The 24,319-nt window shown below is 39.3% G+C and overlaps 2 protein-coding genes across 3 annotated transcripts in view; one reads left to right on the top strand and one right to left on the bottom strand.

Moving 5' to 3' along the window:
- Positions 1 to 8,901: 8,901 nt before the first annotated feature.
- nopchap1 (NOP protein chaperone 1) lies at positions 8,902 to 10,387 on the bottom strand. Its single transcript, XM_053314002.1, has 4 exons — positions 10,300 to 10,387; positions 9,563 to 9,637; positions 9,309 to 9,442; positions 8,902 to 9,200 (listed from the first exon to the last, which is right to left on the bottom strand). Exons 1-4 carry the CDS (start codon positions 10,358 to 10,360, stop codon positions 9,012 to 9,014), a joined length of 459 nt encoding a protein of 152 aa, XP_053169977.1. The 5' UTR covers positions 10,361 to 10,387; the 3' UTR covers positions 8,902 to 9,011.
- Positions 10,388 to 11,065: 678 nt separating this feature from the next.
- The window catches only part of slc41a2b (solute carrier family 41 member 2b), a 43,729-nt gene continuing 30,475 nt past the window's right edge, over positions 11,066 to 24,319 (top strand). The window contains exons 1-6 of one of the 2 annotated variants that reach the window (XM_053344096.1): positions 11,066 to 11,182; positions 13,104 to 13,695; positions 15,596 to 15,703; positions 17,971 to 18,042; positions 18,887 to 19,031; positions 19,270 to 19,416. In XM_053344096.1, coding sequence (XP_053200071.1) covers positions 13,147 to 13,695; positions 15,596 to 15,703; positions 17,971 to 18,042; positions 18,887 to 19,031; positions 19,270 to 19,416 — 1,021 coding nt within the window. In that variant the 5' untranslated portion in view covers positions 11,066 to 11,182; positions 13,104 to 13,146. Of the gene's footprint in view, positions 11,183 to 13,002; positions 13,696 to 15,595; positions 15,704 to 17,970; positions 18,043 to 18,886; positions 19,032 to 19,269; positions 19,417 to 24,319 lie in introns of both variants that reach the window. The other variant, XM_053344095.1, reaches the window with a different exon arrangement.

The following is a 24,319-nucleotide window of genomic DNA, read 5'->3' on the forward strand; positions in this document are numbered from 1 at the left end:
TTTGATTTTAAATTTGTCCCATGTTCTCAGTAGAGGCAGTAAGGGCTAAGAAGCAAATGTTTTCTTTCTCAGTCTTTGTGAAAATGGAGAGCACTGTCCCCTCAATCACCCCCCTCAAACAGTATGTCTTAAACCAGTAATGTCATACAATGGTGAATAAAGGTTGATTTGAATTTTACTGTACAATGCTGCTGTTACTCAGACAATGTGCTAACAGACTTTGTACATGATGGGAGGGAAAAGTAATGCTGCTGGTGCTATTGTGTAGTATTTACTGTTCTATTTAATATCACACACTAAGCCTCATTTAAAGTGTCTTCCTAGAAATATATTTACAGTTAATGTAATCTTGAACAAGCATACTTGTATTTGATGCATACAAAAATACAATATATGAATTCTGCACAATTCAACAGTGATATAAATGAGTTGGTACATTATTGAGCTTCATAATTAGCTTTAAAGCCAAACTGTGTAGCTGTTGTTGAACAAAGGCTACATTTATGTGTTGGCCATTGTTAAGATCTTCAATTTTTCACAACCTGCCAAAACAAATGTATGCTATTAATTGCTTATAACGGGATTTATGAAGGGTCAGTCAATTATTTATAAGCTACTAATTAAGCCATTATTTAATCCTTATAAATCCTTTATGAAGGAGGCCTAATAATGAAGTGGTACCACTATCTATACAAAGTATCCTATACCTTTGAGTGTTGAATAGAGCAAAGGTATTTTATTGCTTGTGAATTTAACATATAATTTGTAAAATGAAGAAAGTTTCAAAACTTGGAATTCTTGCATGTACAGTAAGAGTAACTTACCAGCAGGCTGAAAATGTAAAATAAATATTTTCAGTGAAACTACTGGACACCAGTCAAAATATGAATAACCAGATCCATTTATTTTACCAGTTAACTCATTTTTCTAGTGGGAGCTGACAAACTTATAGCCAACTTTGAGCAGCTTGTGTTTTGTTTGGTGGCTGCTGATGGTTTTCCCATGTTTCCTGCAAATCATGTGTCATACAGTCAATGAGCTGAAATGCTTTCCCAATAACACACAAGCAGACTGTGTCACAATCTGTTCTGGGTTTTGAGTGTGGATCAGTGACTGCCAATACAAATATGCAGCTGGGATTTCCACTGTTACTGTTATTACATAAGTGAATAAAATATCAGAACCAAAACCCCAAAATATACCCAAAGCATCAGTCCACAGTCCCAGATTTGAAGTTTTAAAGATACCAAAATGTTAAGGGCCACTGTACTTTTTTCCTTTTGCTAACTGCAGAGTGACTAATTTAATTTAGATACCCATTTTTTAATTTATAAAACGCCATTAAAAATCTAAATATTACTTTCTCCAAGCAGACAACACAGTATCCACTTTTTAAAGCAGAAGTATTGCTTCAAGGAGCTGAAAATCATGTAGACATGCTGCTAATACCTTGTTAAGTGACACGTGACTCAGATATTTAAAAATAGAATATTTTAAAAGGTCAAAAAGGCCAAACATTAGCCTGGTAACACATGCTGATGTTAATAATAAATTATAATGGTTACTGTGATCATCTTAGTTCAGTGTGTTGCAAATTTGGACTAAGCACAGAGTACAGCTGAGTATAAATTTGATTTCTGAAGTTCCGATTTCTGTTATGTTGTGTTTTGACAGATAGCCCTTGCTTCAATCCATCCATCCAATCCATTTTGTTCAGCTTACAGTCTTCGACATGAAATCCTCTGGAATCCCTGATCTTTGATGGATCCTCAGAACTGTCAGATATGAAGACGGAACTCAAATCTGTAACTCATGTAAAAGGAGCTGTTCTCTTATCCAGATAACTCCAGGGCCCAGGTGGAGGAGCTGCTGTGGAACAACTGTACACTACAAACTGCAGTGGATTCACAGTTTTAAAAGCATCATGTTAACCCAACATCATTGAGAGTAGAAGAACTCACAAATGTAATTGAATTCAACACTATATCTTTAAAAGACAGTCACAAATATGAACAATAGGTTGTTAAAAACTGCAAAGGGAGCAACTGAAGGGGCATTTTTTAATAAAATAAAATTCAATGATATAACCTCAGAAAGGATAAATAACTTTTCTTCTGTTTCAAAATCACTGCAACAGCACTGTCCATGGTCCTGAAACAACAGCTCAGCAACAATCACATGTGCCAATCATTTTATTGTTTTTTGGTATTTTTCTATAGATACATAAAACACTAAAACAAAGGGGGCAAAAACTACAACCCCTTGTGGCACCAGGCCTGTTTCTTAGTTGACTGAAGCACTGCTCTCAAGCTAATCTTCTTCCTCTTGACTGCTAGAGGAGGATGGGATAGAGGGTGTTAAGAGATCCTTTATGGATGAAAGTGATGCTGGAGCTTTCTAGGATGGTTTCTTGACTTCCACACAGGAGTCCTGCCATGAAATCAAAAACAAACATTGTAAATGGTCAAAAAGGTAGCTGTAAGAAATATCATCCATATAGTGTAAGTGAAGATGGCTTTAGCCCATCACAACATCATGTCAAAATGTAGATAGTTTTGCATTCTTAATAAGGGGCTTACTTTCTCTGTTAGTTGACTGAAACCATGCTCTTGTGCTTTTCTTCTTGAATGGTGGAGGAGGGTGGGGTGGGGGGTTTAGGGATTCACCTCTTCTGATTGGGTCTGGAAGAAGGTTTGGTGCTATTAACACGTTCAAGTAGTATTGTTAACTTTATCACTACTTTATGTCAGTTTTGGTGATTTCATAGTCTTAATAAGAGATTTACTTTACATTTAGTCTACTGAAGCATTTCCAGCTTATCCTGTGATCTGTCCATTTTTCTTCTTTGTTGTCACAGAAACCCTGGATGTGTTGCTTGCAGGTTGAATCTCTGTTCTCCATGTTGGAGCTTCCTGAGTGAAGGTTAATGAGGTTCCTATAATCCCAGAGGCTGCGTATATACAACAAAACAACAGCATGATGGAAAGTAATCTGCTCTGTTAAACAGGGTGGCCTTCAGAGTGTGGAGTAATAAGAACCTGTGATACATAACTCTTATTGAAGTGTGAGGTTGTGGCTCTCAGAATCAGGGTTGTCTGGTGGATGGGTGGTTGCTGGTACACTCACTGGTGGACAAGCTGCAACACACCGAAGCTCTGTGGACAATGCTGATTGAAAAAAACTACCATTTAACTTGGTCGGGTCAGTTGCTTTATACATTAAAAAAATAATAATTTAAATTAATTGGGGAAAAAACAGGTCACTTTCATTCCAAGACAGAAGCTTCTACTTACGTTTCTTAACATTAAATGATTTGCAGTTTTGTGGGTGGTCGAATGGATCTTCTGTTAAATTTAAGGTTGTTGTTTTCTTCAATCCCTGGCCTCTGCCAGTCACAAAGGCCAGTCCTCAAGGTTACAAAGAGAAAATACAGCTACAGATGAAGATGGATGGATAGGCCCTGGTGCATGACGCGACCTACAAGCCCCACCAGGTGCAAAGGCTACCCACGGAATTGTCAGCCCTATCAGATGTTAAAAAGAAACCCACAGCCCTCAAGTACAAAAGCCTTTCCAGACATAAAGGCCCACCTTCTAATGCAGAATCCAGCCAATACATAGAGATAGACCCTAGTGCCAGATGCTATCGAGGGCTACTACCAGCCCTGCCAGACGCAAAGGCCCTCCTTCAGGCTTTCAAAAGCAGAATCCAGCCATAACACTGAGATAGACCTTGGTACAAGACGCAACCGAGGGCTACCACCAGCCCCGCCAGATGCAAAGGTGAGCCTTCAGGCTTTCAAATGCAGAATCCAGCCAATACATAGAGAAAAACCCTGGTGCAAGACGCTACCAAGGGCACTACCAGCCCTGCCAGACGCAAAGGCCCGCCTTCAGGCTTTCAAATGCAAAATCCAGCCACGAAATTGAAATAGACCCTGGTGCAAGACGCTACCAAGGGCACTACCAGCCCTGCCAGACGCAGAAGCCTGCCTTCAAGCTTTCAAATGCAGAATCCAGCCATGACATTGAAATAGACCCTGGTGCAAGACGATACCAAGGGCACTACCAGCCCTGCCAGACGCAAAGGCCAGCCTTCAGGCTTTCAAATGCAAAATCCAGCCACGAAATTGAAATAGACCCTGGTGCAAGACGCTACCAAGGGCACTACCAGCCCTGCCAGACGCAAAAGCCTGCCTTCAAGCTTTCAAATGCAGAATCCAGCCATGACATTGAGATAGACACTGGTGCAAGACGCTACCAAGGGCACTACCAGCCCTGCCAGACGCAAAAGCCTGCCTTCAAGCTTTCAAATGCAGAATCCAGCCATGACATTGAGATAGACACTGGTGCAAGACGCTACAGAGGGCTACCACCAGCCCTGCCAGACGCAAAGGCCAGCCTTCAGGCTTTCAAATGCAGAATCCAGCCAATACATAGAGAAAAACCCTGGTGCAAGACGCTACCAAGGGCACTACCAGCCCTGCCTGACGCAAAGGCCAGCCTTCAGGCTTTTAAATGCAAAATCCAGCCACGAAATTGAAATAGACCCTGGTGCAGGACGCTACTAAGGGCACTACCAGCCCTGCCAGACGCAAAAGCCCGCCTTCAAGCTTTCACATGCAGAATCCAGCAATGAAATTGAGATGTTGAGACAGTTGGCTCCTCTTCTCCATGTCTTTCCTCAACCAGAGTCTTCAGAGAATGTGCTCCATTCAACATCATCATCATCATCATCATCATCATCAGGTTGTCTTGCTGTTCAGGAAGATGATGAAGTTGAAGATGCTGATTAGCACGCTGAAGATGTTGCTGTGGCAGTTCAAGATGCTGATGAAGAAAATCAAGATGCTGCTCCGCTTCCATCAGGTTGTCCCAGCCTGGTTCCAGTGCTGGTGGACCTTCGAAGGCAAGAGGTCCCATGTTTTCTTCATCCTCATCATTGCCATCAATAGCATCATTGCCATCCTGACCCTGATAACCATGGTCATCGTTTTCATCGTCCCCTTCCATGGACTCATACCCAGAGTCATTGCTGCTTCTGTCAGACAATTCAGATAACTCGTTACTATCATCTGTGTCTTCGTCACTCTCAGCCTCTTGATGATTGTATTCCTCATTCTCCTCTTCTTCACTGAAAGAGATGTCCCTCAAGACACCATCAAGACCATCCTCAGCCTCTTCTTCCTCTCCTTCATTGTCTGAGGACAAAGGGGGAATGCCTTCACCTTCATCTTCTTCTAGAATGATCTCTGCTTCCTCATCATCCGAGGAGATGTAGATTGGGAAAGCATCACCTTCATCCTCGTCGATGATCCTGATTATCTCAGGGATTCCTTCAGCGGCAGGTTGTTCAACAATGTAGAAGACACCTGCAGGGACCAGATTAGTAATATATTCAAATAATTACATAAATACTATAAATCTGCTTGATCCAGACTGAGTATGTGGTTTAGTAAGATTGGATTGACAGCGGTATCTTTCTTGCAGCATCAGCGGACAATCATTATTCTGATTCTTATATCTTACAATAATAAACCAGACATTTGCTTTTTCCAACACAGTAACATCTTTAAACAAGAAGAATGACCAATACATATATATACATGGGAAACATGTACGTATGTATGTATGTGAAACAGGTAGCACTCTAATTTTGGCAGATAATATGGTAATATGTTTATATGTGATATGGCAGATGTCAAGTTGCAAAGGTCATGTTCTGTGAAAGAGTAAGAGGCAGAGTGTATGTGCAGAGATTCAGCTAAAGAGCATGATATGTGGTCTGAGAATGCAGGAGATCAAACTGTGATAAATTATTTCTCAGATGAGACTCATAACTATTCTCCACTTCTACAAAAATAGTTTACAGGTGACCTGGTAAAGCCTACCACATCCTTCACTATCACTAATCAATATACATATCATTTTAACATGAATACTTTTGTGTATTTAATACCGATTAATGGTATTAAATACATATTAATATAAAATCCATGTTTACATAACACCGTTTTACATCCAAAACAACAATATTTTCCCGTGGGCTCACCACAATCCAATTTAGTCAAATCATTTAGCTACAATCCAGCTTCATCACATCATGTAGCTATTCTTTTGGAAAGGAGACAACCATGGGGTAGCTGGAAACAGATAGTTCATAATCTTTCTGTGTGTTTGCAAGAAATGTTTAAAATACTGAGCTGTAGCCTTGCAGTTTTCCAGTATACGTGTTCATAGATCATGCGTAATTACGCACGCTAGACCCTGTGAACTTTAACTAATCACAGGACTCCTATAAAATAACACCACAAACACCTGAGCCTCTGTGCTCACTATATCTGCTTATTATTCTCACACTTTATGAGTTGTAGGCTACATCATGGAGCGTGCTGGAGACTGTGGCCTCCTGAACGCACGGCGCGCACATTCAGTCACACGCACAGTTCCATTACAAATCAACAAATACGCACCTCTTCTATGTTTTCTCTCACTAGGAACGAAAATATGTTTCAGTGCTAAGATAATAAAAATACATGTGTGGCTGTATGTAGATGATTTTTTTTTTTTTTTTTTTTTTTTACACCTGCTTCAACTTCTCGCCTTCACGCACGTTCATAACAATATCTGATGTTGCGTTTGGAGGAGTATGTAAAAATGAGTTCAATGAGGGGGCAAACTGTGACTTTAAAATGACTCCGGATCCTTTTCATAACATCTCAGCTGTCCAAACAGTAGGAAACGTGCTCCGGTTTATTTACACATGCGTGTTCTGACGTGCTGACGTACAGCTCTCCTAAAACTTCCATTATCTCCATGGTTACAAAAAATATACATAATCATTTTACAGATAGAAAACATCCTGTGTCACCCAAACTATGTTTTTTCAAATAGATAATAAAAATCCAGCTATTGTCCATCTTAAAATTGAACGATCTTTTTTTTTTAGTACAGAAGAAGCTTTTCCATTTCTTTTAGTTTTAGACAGATGTATGAATGATGTAAAACATGAATGTAGTTGTGTTACCTTCCAGCAGATGATCGGGGTCACGCAGGTGTTCCTCTCTGGTCGGTGGGGTGTTGACAGGCATATTTCCAGCAGGTTACTCTTTCCAAGCTCGGTAAATTATCTTCCGGTTTATTTATCCAATAAGATCAGTTTGTTTTTTCCCCAGATGTTTTCCAGCGGTTAGGATTTGCCAACAAGTCCAACAAGTCCAGTCCCAGAGTTCAAAGTGAGGTCGTGTCATCGTTCTGTTGCCATGACTGATATTATGATATGTTATTATATTGTCTATACTTTATATTGATAGAATTAAACATGCTGACTGATGCTCTGCTGCCTGGAAACATTATTTAAAAAGCTGATGATGTTACATCAGATAACATGTTATATTCTCCTGCAGTTATGAGAATAAACCAGATTTATTTAAGAATTCAGCGTAAGCAAAGTTTTCAGTTACCAACCTCAGAGTCAACAGACTATCAAACTACTTAAGAAAAACGTTGAATTCAAATGTTTTTTTTTTAACTTATTCATCATTAGTTATGTTTTATTTCATAATGGCATTTTTTTTCCAAGTCACTGTGAAACAAATCAGTTCTTTATATGGTTGATAAAAAATACAGCAATAAATTCAATCTAATCATCAGCAGAGTTGGTATTAAATGTCTGGTCATTTTTAATCGTAAAATGATTCATTCAAAGTAAGTGACTAAGTGAAGTAGTTTTAGTATCATGTGAAGGATCAGCACTAATACATAAACATGTCATGTGATACTCAGTTTAAATCATCACACTGTCATATTGTGTCAGACTGAACACCATTTATAGAAAAAAACAGAACCTTTATATAGTTTATTTACCTCCATACAGTAAAATAACTGAACATCATACAAGGTGGCAATAATTGACAGTTTTATCTATAATGACTCACATACACAAAATCATTCATCTGTGCTTCTTTAAATGTGTAAATACTTCTTCTCCAGACACATCTGACTCAAACATCACATCACAAAAGAGCCTCAGGAAGGTTTCAATTGTGCAGCTTAAATATGATGTACAATGATACACAGGTCAGGAGCAGCTTTAAAAACAACTCTATGTCCTGTGGTTGAATCAGATCTCCACATACAGATTTATATCCACTTTAAAATGTGTTACTGTTGACTCCCGGGCCTGTAGCAGAAGGAGAGCTGCACCAATCCACACAGCTACTGAACACTGACATGAAGGGGTTAAATACTGCTGTACAACAGGTATCTTGTTTTATTTTTCTAACCAATGTAGATCACTTTAGATCTGTTGTCACTTTGACATTAAAGTCTGTCTCAATGAATCAATCAGTCATTTGGTCTGTAAAGTGTCAAGAACTGTTCATCATTATTTCCCAAAGGCCAATATGCAACTTAAAGTGTCTTATTTTGTCCTGAGCAACAGTTCAAAACTGTAATATATTCAGTTTACAGTCATACTGAGGACTAAAGAAAACAGAACATATTCACATGTGATACACTGAAACAAAAGTATTTTAACTTTTTGCATATAAAAAATACTCAAAATGATTCATTTATTTTCAAAATAGTGGCTTATAAATGTTTTGTAGAATTGTTGCAGCTCTACTTCTTATCTCCAGACATGTCGGACCACACAAACCTCACATGTGCCTTATAAAAAGGAGGAGTCTGCTGTATAAAAACATGTATTTCCTGTGATGGTGATTGAAAGCTGAAAACAAGAAGATCCACACAGTGCTGGGGCTGAATATGACAAATGAAAAGTCATAAAACATACACACTGGATCTGTTCTGGCTCCAAAGGCACTTTGAAGAATATGACCTTAATGTGTAGAAAATAATAATAACTGTTGTTCCCATAGGGATGAGGAAGGTCCACATCTCTCCACACAGGAGCTTACTGTCCACTGTCCCTTCACTCCTGAGGTAGAGGAGGTTTCATCGTCTCCTCAGAGGATGAAGGCAGAGAAACCCGATACACAGCTGACTGATCTACTCCCCCTGCTGGCCCAGAACTTGGATGTTGACTTTCTTCTTCTTGTTTTGGTGTCCAGGGAGTTTCAAGTTCTGCTCTGTGATCTTGCTCTCGTCATCTGAGTCCGAATCGTCCGACGAGTCTGATGAGTCGTCGTTTCCTTCAGAGTCGCTGTCCGATCCGCTGAGCTCCACCAGAGCTACGTCCTGATGGAGAGAGGATGAAATCATGACTCGGCGCCGCAGTCAGTGTGTTTTATCTCTGGGATTGTCCTTCTAGTTCATATATTAAAATATTAAAAATGTGACACTCACCATCTCTATGACTCTCTCTGCCTCCTCCACGCTCTCTATGTCAAAGCATCCAGCAGGGGATTCCTCAATCTGCTGCTTCAGCTTCTCGTTGGCTTCGGCCATCTGTGGGAGGAAGCTCTGCAACCGCTCCAACACTGAGGCACAACAAAGCAAAGCACACACCATGACTCTTCTAGTTCTGTCTTTTAAAATCTTCTAAAAAAAAAACCCCACATGAATAACAAGGTAGCTTTAAAAAGGTAGCTGAATCTCACCGCTGCTTCTCGGGACTCTCTCTGTCTGCAGGGATTTGCTGGTCTTTGGCTTGAGGAGAAGCTTCTCATTGAGACCTGGAAGCACATTTAACATTCATATTAGAGGATGTTTGAGTTGTATTTTCCTTTAAATGCAAGAAAATTTACTTAACAGCTGTAACCTGCCTTATAAATTCATATATTTGTGCAAATATTCAATATCAACCATCACATGTCAAACTATATGATGATGTAATGTGATGTGATGCTAGTCTGTTGTCCCTGCCAACATGAATGAATCTGGGCAACCTCTCTTGTTAAAAATGAGTCATATCCATTATCTATTAATCTGATTATTTCCCCATTAAACATTTTACATGTGTTAAAATTATTGGAAATTACAAGTTCCAAGAGCCATTTCAATTTGTTTGAGAAGTTTTAAACACCTGTACACATTTACATTATTTTCTCACAGCTTCGGAAATATTTTAAAATATTAAGTTATCTGCAACATTTCCAGAACTGGTACATATTTATACAGATGACAAGCTTTCCTGTGAATGAATGAACTCATGTGAGAAGACATAGATAACCTACAAGACACTTTAATGTTGTAATAAGGAACCTATAGAGATACAATGAAGTTAATTTAAGTATAACTTTATACCGCATATGGTGAGTTAGCCTAACAAGCGTTTTACATTCTAACTCTTAACATTTCTCTTCAACACTTTAACATGAAAGAGAAACATTCAAACCTCCTCCGTTGCCACATGTTAGCAAATCCTGCGAGCTCGTTTTCTTCATATTTAACTCCATTTGTGAGACGATGTTGTTTGCATCGGTACCAACATGTGTAGCTGGTGAGACTAACATCCGGGTGGAAGGTAGGAATATTACTGTGTGCGCTGTACTTATAGCGCCCTCTGCTGTCTGGGAGGAATTTGGTGTAACGCTGGCATTACACATTACAGGACTAAAGCAGGTATGAACGCTTCACTTTACATGCATTCATCGCAAACCACGAACAATAAAAACACGTTTGGACATATACCAGATTTGTTATCTACGCATGCGCACTTGCGCAGTACACTTAAAATACCTGTGTGGCACTTTTTGTCCTAACTGGAAAGAAGGTGTGGCAGAAGAGGTCTCACTCTAACTTACTTTTGTTGTGTTTTTTAATTCTGCCAGAGTCGATATTACAGAACTCATTGAGAAGCTATAGGTATATTTATTGGATATATGTCGTATGTTTAAAGCAGAAAATTGTTTTTTGATTAGAAAATCATTCTCCCCAAGAAAATTTTGGAATGAATTATATCGACTGTGGAAGATCTTCGAATTAGTGTTTCATACTGTTGAGTTTTTCTCAAGAGTTTCTATGAGCTATATTACAATTATTTTACGCGCATGTTATAAATTGAATGAGCCTATATACGCTTGAGTCGTGACACACTTGGACACAGTTTTATTAAAACTACCGAGTGAACATCTGCTATATATACGATCTTCGGTGGCACTGTTAGCTCTGACGCGGCGCTCTGGGAAGAAGAGAGAGTCGCATCTTTTTCCCCTGGATGAAACATCTCCGTGGCGGAAAAAACGACGGTGAAGTTACCTTCTGATACACCGCAAAAGGTAACAACAACTGCGAAGCTTCGTATAAGTAGTTTGTTATGTTCTTCACACAGGAGCAAGTAGGCAGCCGTGACTCCTGCTGTTTTGATTCCTACATAGCCAGCTAACATAGCCCAGTTTAAGCTAACATAAACAAATATGCAGAAATAGGGCTTCTCCGTATTAACCGATGTAGCAGAGAAACATTAGCTTATTATCTCTACTACAACATATAAATGCTATAAACTGAGACTGAGGAAGAAGGTAGTTGTTTTAAAGGCCTTAGTAAAGATAAGTGAATTGCTAATGAAAATGTACGCAAACTACGATTTCTATTAATGTGTGACAAACAACACTGGTAATAGCAAAACTGTTATTAATTTCACAATAAAGGGCACTTTCCATTTTGTCATATACGCGCTGTCTACTCCAGCTGCTAATGATGGTGTTCAGTGTACTCTGTTTAGACATGACTCATATTAGGAAGTGAATCAGCCATAAAAACCACTAAGTACTTAAAATGAGAACAAATAACAGATGTATTGTTTCGTTTGTTTATCCTCGACTTTTAATGTGATGATACAATATCTTTACTGCTTTGCTTTCACTTTTACATTCAAACTAAACCCTACCAGTACTACATTCCTTTGCTATTATTTACATTCATAGTACGTGACTGTCTCTGTCTGTGCAGCATTTTGGCTGACAGCAGTGTGAGATGTTGGTGTGTGGTTTTTTTAGGCACTGGTTGCCAACACATTGTCCAGCACTGAACTGTGAACATGGACAAGTGTAAACAAGATATAAACATAACATGAGCCCCTTTGGCTTCAACTCATATAGCTCATTTAGTTAAAGATAGCCTCCAGACATGTGTTAAGACATGTCAAATATTCAACCTAGAAGAATAATGTGTCTTGACATGTAAGATGACCTCTTTAAAATGACATCTACTCTACTCTTATCAAACTTTATTCTTAAAAGTTAAAGAAGCTATAAATATGCACATTTTTTTTTCATTTCAAAATGTTTTGCTGCTAGACACAAAATGTCTCCTGCACTTTAATGTCCATTGTCCGTGTTTGTGCGCTAGTGCTGGATGATATGGATAATATCAAATATCAAATACATTAATATAAGATAAGATAGCCTTTATTGTCATTGTACAGTTACCTTTACCTATCCATATTGTGACAATATTGTAGGGATGAGTGTTGGTGCTTTAAGAAAATATTTACACAATATAGGGTGAAGGTGAATAATAGAAAAGCTAGAATAGTCTGTTAAGTTCAGAAAATGACATCACTTTACTTTAGCACAGCCTTTAAAACCAGGAAAAGACACTTATGCTACAACTTCTGCACAACAGTATTCTTGTAATAAGTGATCAAAAATACAATTCAAATAAAAAGCTATATACAATAAAATAATCTCTGAATACTATAAACAATAAGAATAATCTGAATATTGGACCAGGATTAGCTTCCAAACTAGTTGTGTTGTCACAAATCCTGCTCATAGGTTCACCTCTTAATATCTGATTTTCAGTGAGCTCAGGGAAACTTTCCACTCTCAGCAGATGAATGTGAAAACATACATTATTCTGCACAGTGAAGCTCAAACATTCAACTGAAGGAACAAGAAGAAAAACACATTTTTAAGTTAGTAGTTTGTGTAAAAGCTGCTCTGTAATTCATTAGAAAACAGCATCACTCTGGTTTCCAGTTGAGGGTGTTTTATTTACTCTTCATAAGAAGTGACTCAGCTGTTACATCATCTTAAATATTGTTCATCCTCCTATTCTCTGCTCTGTTTTTTTTTTCATTGTGTATTCTCTCCAGGCTGATGATGAGTCTCTGAGCAGGACTTCTAAACATGGACGGTGCACCTTAGCCAGCGTAAACTAGTTTTTGCTGAGTCTCTCTTTTGACATCACCCTCAGACCGGATGACGGGAGATGAGACACCGCAGCCTTGGACCGCATCATGAGTATCCAGAGTCTGGGAGGAGCTATAGGGGAGTCCCTGGGCTCTAGCCTGACTGTGCGTATGAGCGGAGCGGGTGGCGGGTGGAGCGCTCTCTCCCTCAAACCTGTTTCCTCTGGGCGCATCGCCTCTATTTTCCAAACCATGGTGCCCACCGGGTACACCAAGCTACAGGAGGAGCGGCTGTCCATGGTGGACCTCGGAGCTAAACCGGACGTCGGCTCGCTCCAGAACGGCTACAGGCAAGAGACGTCTCACATAGAGGGCAGACGGCTCCTGGACCGGGCCTCTAGGTCCTCTGTGACTTTATCGGACTGCGGAGACGGAGGTTACTCTGAGACTGAGCCCATGCTGGCTGAGAGGAGGCTCTCCGGGGAGGAGGCAGACGAGGAGGAGGAAGAGGATGATGACGAGGAGGCAGGGCTGGGATCGGCTGCGCAGAACATGCCCAAGGAGTCGCCTCTGGCTATGGCATTGCAGATCCTCGTGCCTTTCCTGCTCGCAGGATTTGGAACGGTATCAGCTGGAATGGTGCTGGATATTGTGCAGGTAATCTGAGCCACAATGCAGCTTTTATTCAAAACGGGAACCAGCAGAGTTCAGTGCTCAAGTAAAGCTGGAATTAAAGGTTCATTCCAGTTTATTATGACATCTGCAGTCTTGATTTCATAATTGTAGCCGTCATTTCTATCAGTTATGACTTTACTCTCTGCAGTTACTAACATGTGGGAAAGTGTAGTTTATTTTTTAACAAATGAAAGTTATGTTTACACAGATGTTACTCACTAAAATGTATTATGTGTGTTTCCCTGAGGTATAATGATAATGTTGGACACATTTCCTCCCTTATAAAACATTTTTAAAGCCACTTCTTCTTAAAAGTTTGAATCCTGCATTGTTAACTTGTTTACGAGCCCTTTCCTGGCTCATTGCTGCATATCATTGTGCAAAATTGGTTCTGTAGCACTACTAGAGGTAAAACAGGGTACCTCCACAGGGTATCTTTTAATTAACAGACACACAGTTGTTCTATTTTATGTTTATTTTTGAGACATTTTTTGCCTTTTTATTTGATAGCAAACTGCAGAAGAATGGCATGAAGTGAGGAGAGTGGAGAGCTCTGTATGTTTCCTGGAGGTCTAACAAACATGTTGAACATATCTAAATAATGTATTGTTTATATTCATGAGTGCAAGCTTGCAGTCTTCTTCTTCACTGCTTTTGTTGCTACATTACTAGCAACTGTTGATTGGCAGAAAAAGCATGAAACCATTGGCACATGTTGTTACATGCTCATGTGCAACCATGTGTATCTTTAGCTGAGGAAACCACCAACTTTTATCTAAAAATCAGGGTTGCAGCTTGTGAGGATTTTCATTATTGATTCACCTACTGGTTATTTTTTCCATTGGTTTCTTTGTTGGTACATTGTTACAAATAGCTTTTTTTTTTTGTTCAGCCAAAAGTTACAATGATATAAGAAAAGAAAAGAAAGGCAGCAAATACTGACTTTGGGTCAGTGACAAATGAAGGTTGGCAAGATGAGCAATTCAGTTATCTTAAAATGTATTTTTGTTGGTTTCATGTCACTTGAAATGACATTTGCACCATTTTTACCAAAAGTAAGACTGAATGCTCCTGAAAATGTCAAATGGTGTAACCACAAAAGAATGATAACTATTAAATATGTTATCCACCTACAGTGTATTTAAGTGGACTTACAAATACTAATAATTACAAAAAAAAATGTAAATGGTTCCTGATCTCCATTACCAGTTGTATTCCATTAGTTTTATTTAATATAAAAGTTATAATGTAAGATCATGCCAAACTAGTTGATATGGTGTTTGATTGAGAATTTACTGTTTTTAAGCAAGTTGAATTATTTGGTACAAAGTTTTTATGGTTACACCACTAAGACATTTTTGCCATAATCCTCTCAAAATGGATTAAAAGCAGAAATGTGATGCTGGGTCCACAACAGAAGAATGTGTGCAAGTTATTCATACGTTTATTTTCACATTTGACTAAACCACATGGACACAAAAAAACCTCATTGAGCCTTTTTTAGAGAAGATGGGACCCATACATGTGTCAGCCATCTTTGCATGATAATGAGAATTTCCAGTCAGATGATTAATGAATAACTATTTATTAGAGGAGAGATGTTGAGCTTGCAGTATTGTGTAAAATCATCCCTACTCTGGAACACATTTGACTGTGTAATTTTTTTTGCCTAAATTAGCATTTTCAGTTAGTTTTAAACACTTCAGTCTGATAACACTGTTGACTTTAATTCATGCAAATGAGAAGTTTCCCTTATCTAAATTGTAGCATTATGCTTGAATTGTAAAGCCAAACGAGGCTGTGGATGAAAAGAGAGTCACTAGAAGATCAGAACAAACGTTACAACAAATGTCAACACTGTCACTTCCTGTGTCGTCCGCAGCACTGGGCGGCGTTCCAGTACATCACGGAGATCTTCATCCTGGTTCCTGCGCTGCTCGGCCTGAAGGGAAACCTGGAGATGACTCTGGCCTCCAGGCTGTCCACAGCGGTGAGACAAACACACCTACACACACACACACACACACACACACACACACACACACACACACACACACACTCTGACAACACTGAGTAAGACACACCGCTGCAGTATTTTTATGTGCAGTGTGAACTATAAAGCATAGACTAACCAAATAAAGTTTTTAGTTGTTGTAAAGGATTCAGCTCTTGTCAATAAAAGACTGGAGCTCAATATTAGATAGAGCTTCACAGACATTTATTTTTTATTCTTTTGTTTTATTTGTTTAGTTTTCACTTTAGATTTTGTTGCACTGTAAATTGGAGTGTCACAATCTCGAACCCTCGAAATCAAAGGTGGAATGGAGGATGTAGCCACACTCCCAATGTCACATCCAGCAGGCGTGTTAAGAGGGGAAACACACACACACACACACACACACACACACACACACACACACACACACTCACACGTGTTGAAGTGCAGCGAGTCAACATTTCCTCCTCTAACTTGAACCTGCAGCCAGTTTAAAAGACAACATGGAAATATTTAGCATTCCCTCGTGAGTTCTATCAACAAGCCTTAGCGTGGTACAATGCAAACAACTGATGGAGATTATATCACTCATGACACCATGTAGACCACCTTATGAGATAAGAATTAGAAAATGAACACTCCTTACTATAAAGAGTCAGCTTAAACTCTGCTTGACAACTTCCTCCTTCTTGTAGATGCAGGTGGTGTGTTCACTTGTTATATTGGACTGTAACTCTTCTCTTCTGTCAGGTGAAATGAAGCAGAAAACACAAGTGCAGCTGTCTTCACTTTCATTTCTCAGTTCAGGTTATATTTATGTTCTCTGGAAAGTTGTTCGGGAGCATCTTGAACAGATTTCGGTGTAAGAGCCTCGCGTATTTGGAATTAGCGGAGGAATTTGCTGACGTAGCAGAGTTAGGGGTGATTTCATGTAGAAGGAGGATAGTCTGAACAGTCAGGTGGTTTATTGCTCCGTTTTAATCTCTCACAGTGTGAAAAGGGGAAGAGAGTTAAGGGAGGGGAACAGGTACATACTGTACTTTATCAGCCATAAAACGGTGTCACAGTCCCCACAAAAGCTGCATAATTACAGGTTAAGTCATGGCAGATAAGTCCACAGAGCACTTATTCAGCACAACCTGTTATTTCTCAGTGTGTGTTCACATCTCTGTGTTTTGCCTCCACCCCCTCAAAAAAAACAAAAACTCTGCGAGATAGAAGAAGAAGAAGAAGAAGAAGTAGTGGCGGAGCAGAACTCTCTCTTTGTTTGTTTTTCGGCTCTTCCTGTTGGCCTCCGGTTCCCCGTGTACAGACTCCACATTCATTCAGCGCTGTGTCAACACGGACAGCAGAGCTCAGTGTGAGCTGATACTCTTCAGTACCGTCCCTCCAAAAAAAACAATTTACTGTCCTCCTCAGACTCCGCTGTAAGACAGACTGCAAGAGGAAACCCAAATATAATCTTTTAAAATGATGTTTTGTAATGATGATTACAGTTATTAAACTAGTGGAAATGTTCAATTACAATAATAGAATTCATAGATTCATTTACTTTATTAAAATGTTATATATTATGTATTTGTATGTATATTTTTATTTAGATTATATCATATATTTTTAAGTTTGTCTGTTTTTAGTTTGACCTTTGGCTTGGTACGCCTGTCGATGATGTCATACTTTTAAGATATCAGAGATGAGCTGAGTCAGTCGCTTGTTCTCAATCCAGCTGAGGTCACGTTTCACCCGTCAAAGGACAGACTAAAACCAAAAGAGTCCCTGAAACGAGCAAAAAATAGATATTTGTTTTCAGTGTATTTATTTACATTTTTCAATGATTTTCTGAAAAACTCGCTGTAGTGCATTTACTGCTCAGCCTGTGAAAAGCTGTTATATAATGAGGTTTAATGTGGTCTGTGGCTTTGTAGGAAGGTTGTCAAATCCGGGAAAAAGCAAGAGGAGATTATCTCAGCTTTTGGTTTGGTGATGACTCATTTTAGCTTGTTTTTACAAACTTAACAGAGTGGAGTATGAGTAGTGTGTGTGTTTACAGAGCAGGGAGGTGTTATCAACATGTATTATGGGAAATGTACAACTAATAGTCAGGATGTGTTGGACTCTGCTGCTTCGACAGTATTAGTTTGTCCACTTACTATTGGTTCCCTAAAATTGTGAGACTGCACTGATGTAGTTCGAGACACTCATATGAAAAACCTACTTATGCTTTTTGCTACTTCTTTTTTTTCTCACTATGTTCAACACAGGTGAACGTGGGCAAGATGGATTCTCCCATAGAGAAGTGGAATCTAATCATAGGCAACCTTGCACTGAAGCAGGTAATCTCTCTCTCTCTCTCACACACACACACACACACACACACACACACACACACACACACACACACACACTCTATTGCTGCCTTGAATCATCCACTTACATGTCCAGTCATATAAAAACAATAACAATAAGACTCTTTAGTGCTCAATAAAACAACAGATTACACAAGAGTAGAGACAGCAAGAACAACTACTAAAAACAGAAAAGCACTAAGATAGATCCACAACAAATAAAATAATAGAATATTAAAGAGTATTACAGAGATCTGATGAGTAAAGTAAAAATCTATTTTGAAAACAATACAGTAAGAACTAAAAATGTGCCTGATAAAATGTCACAGTCACATCTCACTTGATTTCACATGTCCTCTAATGTACCATAACTTTACATAAATATGACTATCGCTGTATCTCTATATATCTTGATACGCGTAACATAATGGGTCCACATGGGTCCAGGTGGGCGTTGACTCAGACTACTGTATTGATCTCTGTTTGTGTAGTAGGAGTGAGTACAGGCTCTGCTAATCATCTACCCACACACTGATAAACGCACCGTAACACATAATACAACACAGAGTTGTAATGAGCTTGTTTTGCAATAACATCTGTCAGCAGGAAGTTGTTGTCAGGTGTTATGTAATAGAAGAACCTGCTTTGACATGCTTTTAATTACATTATTTCACAACCATGTGTATATGGAGACTTACCTACTAATCCTCCTCCTGTTGTTGTTGTTGTTGTTGTTGTTTTTAATCAATAGAAAACTCTACAATAAAAGCTTGTATGATTTGTTCCGCTTCCTGTCGTTTCCTCCATCGTCTCCCCTGCTTCTCTCTTCCAGGTTCAGGCCACCGTGGTGGGTTTCCTCGCAGCCGTAGCAGCTGTGGTTCTCGGTTGGATCCCTGAGGGGAAGTTCCAGTTTAGCCACGCCGTGTTGCTGTGCTCCAGCAGCGTGGCCACGGCCTTCATAGCCTCCCTGCTGCAGGGTAAACACACACACACACACACCCCCCCCCCCCACACACACACACACACACACACACAGCTGAGCCCCACTGGTTAAAATAAACTGTTAATACTGTCCATGTGGAGACGCTGGGGTCACGTCTGTCCACGCTGTCATTGTAACCGATCTCCCAAAACACTTATTTCTTGCTGACAGTGCATGTTAATGATCATGTTTAAATGTTACTTGTGGTTACTGAAGTGCCCCCTCCTCCTCAGGTATCATCATGGTGGGTGTGATCGTGGGCTCAAAGAAGACAGGCATCAACCCAGACAATGTTGCTACACCCATTGCAGCCAGTTTTGGTGACCTCATTACCTTGGCAATCCTGGCCTGGATAAGCCAAGGCCTCTACAAGTGCCTGGGTGAGTGAATAACTAACTACTTAGTCTAGGTCTAGTCTAGGCTCTCACTATCACAGGTAAGCATATGGCTGTTATTTAAAATCCTTATATAAGACAGCACATGAAAGATGTTATTCTTCACTCTTTGTAGATTGCAGAATATGTAACGAAAAAGTCCTAATAGCTGAATGATGTAATCAGAGGAAATACACTGAAACAGAGGATCAGACATGAAAGTATGTGATTCCTGTTAGTTTGTGTTTTTATATCAAGCAGCTACAGTGATGCAGTTTAACATGAATACAAATCTACAAATCGTGTTATTTCATCACAGAAGCCAAAGTTCCTAAATGTGAAATGTTTAAACACAGGGTGTCCTCTTTTGGCTAAGGAACACACAGTGCAATTGCAACACCCTTAGATCGATTCCAACGTCATTCCCAAAAATCCCCCAAACGTCATAAAAAATAAGTTTAACACCAGACCTTTGCCCTAATAAAATCCATTATAAATAAATAAGCTACATAAATAAGCTTTTATTTCAATTTGATTGTCTGATCAAAGAATAAGGAAACAAGACTATAAAACTGAATTTGATCCACTGAGGCTTTTGTGCCTGTTTTTTTTTGAGGTGCAAATATGACGTTTTTTGTTTATCTAGCTGGGGTCATAGTTGGTGCGTCATTCCTCTTAGTGTTTGCAAGCTCCATTCTCAGTATTAAATATGCATCTAATGTAGGATCAGGCAATTTAAAGGAGGTGACATGTTGACAGACGTTGATAATGTATTCTGATGCATTAGCTGATTTGTGGCATTCAGAGTGCAGATTGGTGATGAGTCATGAAGCAGGTGTGATAGGGAGAAAAACTTGATTTTACCTCAATCCTACATATCTCAATGACATCAGACATTCACACCACAAACACATCCACAGAGCTGCATTTAATTAGTTATCATTTATATAAACTTCAGAGCTATAACTTAACACTTGCAATGAAAAATATAGCTATAATTAAAAGAACGTCAGGGAACATCTAACAGACAGAGTGCAGATAGTTGTAAGTGTTGTTCATTTAACTTGAACTTAAAACTTGATTACTTTATAGCAAAATAACTACTGCAACTGCACTCTTCTGTCTTTATTTAATACATTTAACTGCCTACATTTACCTCCTACTGTAATGAAACACATATTTGTGCTGCACCTTTATTGAGGTCCAATATCCATTCCTAAACATGCCTGATCATCAGTCTAAATGTCTTTCTTCTTTGGATACATGTATAGTTGATGTTGACATTATAAACCATTTGCCCAACGTTTCCAGTTATAATAGAGTTTGAATCCTCAGTTTCATAGTCCTGCTAAACATTTGTTAACATGGTCCCTCTTCTCTCAGAATCTCACATGCTTTTCTTCTCATGGTTCTCTGTAGCGAGTCATTTCCCTTAGTCAGCCAGTAGAGGTCCCTCTTGTTTCACTTTGTAGCGGGTGCAGCAGAACAGACTCTCTTTTCCTCTCACCACGCTCTCCACGTTTAGTTCATGTCACACCCAGGCCTGTGTTACACCACCATGTATGACTTAATTACAATGAACAGTGGGAGCTGTTTCCTCTGGCAACCGTCTCATACTAACTAACCCTGTCAGGTCTAATTGTATGACATAGATGTTCATCACTATGAAAGGAACAGTTTAAAGGGGACTTATCAGGCTTTTCCTTATGTTCACACACATTATGTTTCAGTGTTGGATGTTCATATTAAAAGTGTCAAATAATAAGGTAAACATACAGATATAGAAGTAATCCCGGCCTCTGTTTGCTCTGTGCACTCTGTTCCAAACGTTTTTTTCTACTTTCAACTTGAGCTGACATCAGTTTGGGACGGATTTCTTTATATGGTCATCTGTTCCACTCAGAGTGCGTGAGTTCAATGCTCCACTCTGCTTATATTATGGCATTTTGTTTTGGGGGTAGTCATTGAGCCATGACTTCAGTTGAGCTGGCATACTGTGAGTGTTTTTCCATTATACATCAAGGCAAAGTACTAAAGTCTACCTGTTGGAGGTGAACTGGACATCTGCAGCTCTTCATCATACAACATCATCATCACTCTGGCGGGACCCTATTGCCCCTTGCACAAACGGCTCTAAATATCACCTGGTTTTAGGTGCTGCCAATGATGCTCTGCTAATTCAGTGAGGAACTTGTTTCATTTCCTGTAAATTCTTTAGAATAAAAAGTCTCCTGTTATTCAGTCATTTAAAAACTTTTTAATATGAAGCAGTGGAGCAGGAAGTGTTGGGTTCAGCGGTAACGTAACACAACTCTGATATGTGCTTCCGGAGAGCTGACCAATCAGAACAGAGTGGACTCATCGGGAGGGGTGTCTTAAAGAGACAGGAGCTGAGACTACCTGTTAAGAGACAGAGGCTGAACTGAGGGGCTGCATGAAGGGCCAGCATAAGATACATTTTTTGAACTACGAATTATGCAAATACAGAGCTGGACATGAGCCCCTTTAATACTGAGAGCTAATTTATTAAACACATTTCATATTTCCATGGCAAGGCTGAGCAGTGAGACTGTCTGGCTGTGTCACTTTCAAGACAGTGGCTCTGTTGTTCTTGAGCCCAGCCACGCTGACACTCTCCTGCAAAATTGGAACTAGTGTCCAGTTTACTCTCAACTTAACAGAATTTAAATCATGCTTATCTATGCAAGTTCCTTCTGATGGTCAGGCCAGCACCTTAGATGGCAGCTCCGTAACCATCAACGTGTTGATTGTATGTGTATGTGAATTGCATAGAAAGCATTTACAATTTATCCTATACAGATAAAAACTTAATGCCCCCAATGTTTCTAATTGTAAAGGAAACCAGCTGAGTAGTGAGGCACTGGCGAGACAAAGTATTTGCAGGAGCCAAGTGGAGTCCAGTCAAGTTTATTTACACAGCGCTTCCAACAACAAGATTGTTATAGAGTACTTTACTGAGAGGGCTCAACAATAGATAAAAGCAGGGATAATGAGAGCATGAGATGGAACACAAACGCCAAGAAATGGAGCCCAGAGCTTCCGAGCATGCACGGAATGACTGCGTTTGAGTGTGTTTGTGTCGATGTGGCACCACTGGGCCATTTCAGGGCAATCCACAAGTGTGATGAGACGAAGATGAAGATAGATTGAAAGAAATGTCTCACAGGGAGTCAAATGAATACATCAGTGTTTGTTTAGATACTGAAACACTGGCTGCATTTATGCCGACACAATGGGCTAATCAAATATAACACTATTCTGACATTATCCTCACAAGAAAATATTGGATAGAATGGGGCATCATCTACAATATTGTATATTTTTTTTTAAATGTACAGATTTATGATATGCTGCCACAAGTTGGCAGAAAGCCGTGCCAGAAATCACAACTGCTCTAATAAAATGTCTGGAGAAAAGGATGAGAGCTACTAGATTTACCACAAAATATTTTAGCAAACAGTTTCATATTTAGACTTCCAGCAGACTGCAGCAACGTTAGACTCTTTTGAAGTTGTGTTAAGGCCACCTGACGAATGTAAGTCCAATAACTGCTTTAGATCGGACTCTTAAGCTGCTAAATGCTCCTCTATTTAAACCAGCTATCCTCTAGCTTTGTCTGCCGTTTGTTGTTGGGCAGTGTAGTGTACACTGGGTTTATCAGAGCTTTTTTATATGTCTACTACTGCTGGAAACAACCCTAATCAGTGAGACTGAATCAAGACAGTAAAGTTGTCTGCCATAAAACCAAAACAGTGATCTGAAAGATGCTAAAATGCTCTGTAGAGCTGAAGAGAACCATTGTTAATTCTGTGTCAGTATGTCTCTGTGAGCATACTCATACTCATAGTCATTTGATTCATTGTTAATAGAAAAATATGGTTGTGTGCAGCCTTAAGCTCAAGGGTTGAATGTTTTCTTACCAATATGCTTTTTTTTTTTTAGAATTGTAGTAGACATTTCTCCAGATGTTTCTATGGACTCAGGCTTTACCTGACTTATATTCATATCATTTGCTCACCTAGTATTGATGATACAGCCAGTAGGGTTTCCTATCCATACTAGCCTCAGTAGAACTCCTTGTCGGCCGTCTAACATTGTCTATGTACAAAAATAAACAGGACTTCTACATTTGGAACCCTGGGGGCCTGAAATAACTCCTCAGTAACTCAAATTGATAATACATACAAGCAATGATTATAAATACGATATACCAAAAGAACAAAATCATCAGTACTTTTAGTAACATGGTTTAAACCCTGACAAATGATCGTAACCCTGATGGTCCTTGGTTGGTTTAAACCTGCTTTACATGCCTCATTACACAGAAACATCATACAGCTTTACTTGTACTTTTCTACATTTGCTAACTCATGCTGGGTTTTGGATGCACTTCTGTCATCATAAAGCATGGAAGCCAGAGGGTACTTATCATCATTATTGGGATGATTGTGTTTTTCCCGTGCATTAGAAGCATCTTTCCATTCCTCAGCTAAAGGGGATAGTTGGCAGTCGCACTGTTCTTTTTTTTTTGTTCCTTTTCAGAGCGTTTTAGCTAAATGTATTCCAGCGGAGATCGACAAGAATATCAATTGTTGGTTGGTTGGTTTATTCATGGCAACAGGGAAACTGAATGTCAGGGTGTCAGAGGTATATGTAAACTGTTTAACATGTTGAAGACCTGCATGTTTAGCTGGTTTTACCTTCCGCGTTCATGTCTAGAACTTTGCTCCAGAGGGAGGTGTACTGCCACGGAACATAGCTCTACTTCCCAAATGTGTGCCTTAGTGTACCTGCTACAGCTTTATATTTTCAGACTGCTAGAGCCCATTATACCCTAAACTGAACAGTGGGTTCTTTCTCTTCTCTAGCTATGAAACCATCCAGATAA

This window comes from Scomber japonicus, chromosome 23, assembly GCF_027409825.1.
Source record: "Scomber japonicus isolate fScoJap1 chromosome 23, fScoJap1.pri, whole genome shotgun sequence".
Taxonomy (NCBI): Eukaryota; Metazoa; Chordata; class Actinopteri; order Scombriformes; family Scombridae; genus Scomber; species Scomber japonicus.

Coding starts and splice junctions, on each gene's coding strand:
- nopchap1 (XM_053314002.1), bottom strand. CDS start 10,360: ATGGAGTTAAATATGAAGAAAACGAGCTCGCAGGATTTGCTAACATGT. Junction 9,638..10,299: donor AACATGTGGCAACGGAGGAG/GTTTGAATGTTT, acceptor ATGTGCTTCCAG/GTCTCAATGAGAAGCTTCTC. Junction 9,201..9,308: donor CAGAGAGAGTCATAGAGATG/GTGAGTGTCACA, acceptor TCTCTCCATCAG/GACGTAGCTCTGGTGGAGCT.